The following is a 4,408-nucleotide window of genomic DNA, read 5'->3' on the forward strand; positions in this document are numbered from 1 at the left end:
CATTACCTTCAGAATTTAATGTACTTTTATTATTGTAATGTACTACTGCGCTTGTCATCTATTTTGATACCACTCTTATTTAGGGCAACATTATTGTCGACAAGCTTTGCATTAGTCACATCCAAGATTATAGCACTGGCATAAAGAACTTTCAATGTAATCGGATCTAATGTCTTTATTATCGTTTTATGGTATTTCCACCTCCATCCAAATTGAACACCATTTTGATCAATTTCTTCTAAATTATGTGTACCTGCAAAATATATAAATATTTAAATAATTTCAATCATTTTTTTATCTCTCAGAAATTTTGTTTATTAGCGTATTTGATTATTGATTATATGTAATAGATTTTATTGGTATAATGTTATTAGGAAATTGATTATCAAAACAATCCTTCTTCACGATATTAATTATTAATTAGAATTGTTACGTCCAAGCTCCGATTCCGGGAGGAGCTGCGGAAGGGCGCAACGAACTCTGCCCGAGATTCGGTCACGCTCGATCCCCAAATTTCGGAAGGGGCAACGGAGGAGCGTCACCGAGTTCGGGCTTTCGCAGGTACACACCGTGGAGTGTCCTGCGAGTCGATCGTACCTTTAAATGCTCCGGAAAATGGGTCAGTGTCTCGATAGAGACACTGTGACGCCTTTTTTCGTGAGCGGTCACGATCGTTGGTCCTTTAATTTAGGTCAGGGAACTAAATCCCTATGACCTGGGAGTGGACCTGTGCGATCTAACGGGAATTGAGGAAGGAATACGAGAAAGGGTTTAATAAATGAACTTGAAGCGGGTTTTACATTTTAAAATTAAATTTCTTACGCATTTATTAATAACTATAACAATATAAATGAGCATTACAATGGATAATAAAGTTACTGGTAAAAATAAGAATTACAAATTAATTAAATTTTAAATTTAAAATATTAATAAAGTATGTCAAATCTTATGACTCTCATAATTTAATAATCCATATAAAAACTATATAATATAGGTTGGTTAAATAGAGTCAATGGTTGGCAAATAAAATTACAAAATATCGCGCGCGCGCGCGCGCGCGCGTGTGTGTGTGTGTGTGTGTGTGGGACGGGAGGGATAGGAGAAGAGTTAAGAGGAGTTCCTGTGACAATTACAGGGGAGTGCAGGTCGGACGGCATTCATGCGAACGAAAAAGGGGAAGGAGATTCCGGGGAGGTACATGATGATTTCATGTTCCGGGAAGAGATCTGAGGGATGGAAGGAGGTGGAAGAAAAATCAGGAAGGGGAGGAAAAGTTTGTCCAGGGAAAGAGGTGGCGACGGGAGGAAGATAAGTTTGTGGGGGGGGAAGGAGATGGTGACGGGAGGAGGAAGAGTTTGTTCGGGGAAAGAGGAGGTGACGGGAGGAAGATAAGTCTGTGGGGGGAAGGAGGTGGTGACGGGAGGAGGAAGAGTCTGTTCGGGGTAAGAGGAGGTGACGGAAGGAAGATAAGTCGGTGGGGAGAAGGAGGTGGTGACGGGAGGAAGAAAGGTCTGTTCGTCGAAGGAGGTGGCGACGGGGGAAGGTGAATGGGGTTCTATGAGTGGAGGAGGAGTGGGAATCTCGTCCAGAGAAAGGGGAGGAAATCTCTCGTGCATTGAGAGAAGGGAAATCGAGGGGGAATCAAGGGGAGTTAGAAGCGGGAATTTGGTAAGGTCAAGGGGAAACTCTGAGGAGTCAACGGGGGAATAGGAGGGTTCCGGATATTGTAAGTGTGTAGATGTGGGTGTGCGTGTGTCCGTGGCGGGCTGAACGGAGGGAGGCGTAACAATAACCGTAGGACGCGATGTAACGTCTACGGGGAGAAGCGGGGTAGCGTCTACGGGGAGAAGCGGCGTAGCGTCTACGGGGAGAAGCGGCGTAGCTTCTACGGCGAGAAGCAGCGTAACCAACGATTGACGGGGCCGCGGACTCCTATGTTCCTCAATGTAAGGGCCTCTTCGGCGAGGCTCCTTAGAGGCACCCCGAGTGCGCACTAAAATGCGAAGAGGGTATTAGGTGTGGAGAAATAAAAATAAAGAAAAAATTAAAATTTGAGTTTACGTCCAAGTAATTTGTTACGTAAATTCTCTTTTTTCTCTTAGGGAAAGTGAAGGGGAGAGGAAGGGAAATCAAAATGTGTCTTACTTGTAACCCGAAAGAAAGGTGGCGGCGATCGGTTCCCCTGGACACGGTCCATTATGGCGGAGCTGCCAGTCAAACCTGGAGCCAGGTTTCAAAGGGCCTCGGTGGGTCTCGGAGGCGCACGATCGGCCGTAGGTGGTCCAGGTGAACTTCGACGACCTCGGAGACGCACAGACGGGCAAACGGTCGACGGGCCGTAGGTGGGCTTCGGTGCACTGACTCTAACTGAACACCAGATCTTGGTCAGTTGACTCGGGCGATGCCTCGGACAACTGACTGTCGACCAAAGAGGTGACTGAGCGAACAAGAGAGACCGGACAGTTGACTCGGGCTTATCGCCTCGGACAACTGACACGGTGAACCGAAGATTACCACTGACGCTGTGCGCTTCCGAGGGCCTCGTATTTATACCCCAAAAGGGCGGACTTTTCCTTTGTCTAAAATTTTTGCAACTCTAGCAACTTGTGACATGATTTACGATTTTTCTTAACTCCTATCGATATTGATATCTAGCGTCTTCTAGGAAGAGCTCCGGGAATAAAGGATTTTACGATTTGTGCTAGTCCTATCAAGGTTGATTTCGCGTGTTCTCGGAGAGTTAAGAAAAATAAAGTAATTTACAATTTTTCTTAAGAGTATTATGCGTAGGAAATTACTGTCGGGACCACGTCGCGCTTTGTTATAGATAAAATATATGACCAGAAGAGTCGTCGGTTTCCGCGCTGCATTTACATTTATTGGATGTCAAATAAACATTGCCGTGGGAAATTTTTTAAGAGTTTTACGATTTGGCACAATGGACATGGCGCCAGTTATTTTTTTTTTGGTAGTTTTCCTTAGAGTTACGGATCATTCCCAGATGATACTTTAGAGTGTTTGTTATCTAATGACCGCTTAGAAATATGTGGTTTCGCAATTTTTATCGCCGTCAGCCCTTTGTACGCAAGTTGTTTTCCTCGTTTTATTTTTCTTTTGAGTGGCATTTACCCATGGCATTGAGTTTTCCCAGCGCGTGGTGTTTACTTAGGCCTCTATTATCAGATATCCGTGCTCGGGCCTTCTCGTAAATCTCACTCTAGTCATGACGTTGACCAAGATCCTTTGAAAGAAAAGAATCGTGGGGTCTACAGGACGTAACAGAATCATAATTTGTAAACATATACTTATGAAGATATACGTGATTGAAAACTTGTTAACTTACACTCCAAAATCTTGAATCAAATATAGTGTTCTAAGTGAGAAATCAAACTATAATAGTTTTTTGTATTATTATTGAAAGATAAAGAAATGAAAATGAATATGTATCTAAAAAATACTATTATACGTATTACCATGAAAAATGACTCATATATATTATTGAAGGTGCCATTTTAAAGTAAACATACATAAAGTATATATTCTTTTGTTGCATATATATGAAATAATAATGATTTAACATTACTATTATAAACATCTAGTATGCATGTGTTGTTAGATCATTATTACGTATATATGCAACAAAAGAATATACATTTTATGAATGTTCACTTTGAACTGGCACCTTCAATAATATATCAGTTACTTTCCATGTTAATATATTTCATTATTAGATAATTATTTAAAGTTTTAAAGATTTCAATACTAAAACCAAGTAATTTTATGTTTTGAGTAACTGTATCAAATAAGTTTTATCTTTATTATTATAAGAGAATTGATTCTTTGTGCTGTATTTTATCTTCAGGTTTATTGAAGGGAAAGTCCTGAAAAGAAAAGGCAAGCATATTTTAAAACCATACCTTTTTTCTTTTCAGACTTTTCCTATCAACAAGCACAAAGAATCAATTCTTTTATAATTATATAAGGAATATAGAAGACAAATTAAGGTATCTACCAAACAAATAAACAGATCTGTAGACACGGTAGTGTCTCAGTAAATAAGTAACCTAACCAAATGCTGTAAAAAGGAAATAATTACATAGAAAATAATTTGTATTCTTACAGCGGAATTACAGCAGAGAATCTGTGTAATAAAGCAGTAAAGCAGAAAATATCTAACCTCACTTATGTGTTCGTCTATTCTATGCTATCGATTTCCTAACCTCAATCTTTTGTTATTGCCGAGACACTCAATAATCCGACTTTAACGATCGTACAGATCGCAGCGATCGATATTGTCACGATCACTTTTATCTTTTGCGCCAAAAATTCCAGAATGCATTTCCTCATTCCGTAGCTGGCGGCGACGACGACGACGACGACGACGACGACGACGACGACGACGACGACG

General features: G+C 40.7%; 1 protein-coding gene across 1 annotated transcript in view; it reads left to right on the top strand.

Annotated features, from left to right (window-relative positions):
* Positions 1-2,198: 2,198 nt before the first annotated feature.
* LOC108777066 (dopamine receptor 1-like) overlaps positions 2,199-4,408 on the top strand; it is a 98,631-nt gene continuing 96,421 nt past the window's right edge. Inside the window, exon 1 of the mRNA XM_018543861.1 lies at positions 2,199-2,273. Coding sequence (XP_018399363.1) covers positions 2,199-2,273 — 75 coding nt within the window. The remainder of the gene's footprint in view (positions 2,274-4,408) is intronic.

The sequence above is a fragment of the Cyphomyrmex costatus genome, unplaced genomic scaffold (assembly GCF_001594065.2).
Source record: "Cyphomyrmex costatus isolate MS0001 unplaced genomic scaffold, Ccosl1.0 scaffold403, whole genome shotgun sequence".
Classification (NCBI taxonomy): Eukaryota; Metazoa; Arthropoda; class Insecta; order Hymenoptera; family Formicidae; genus Cyphomyrmex; species Cyphomyrmex costatus.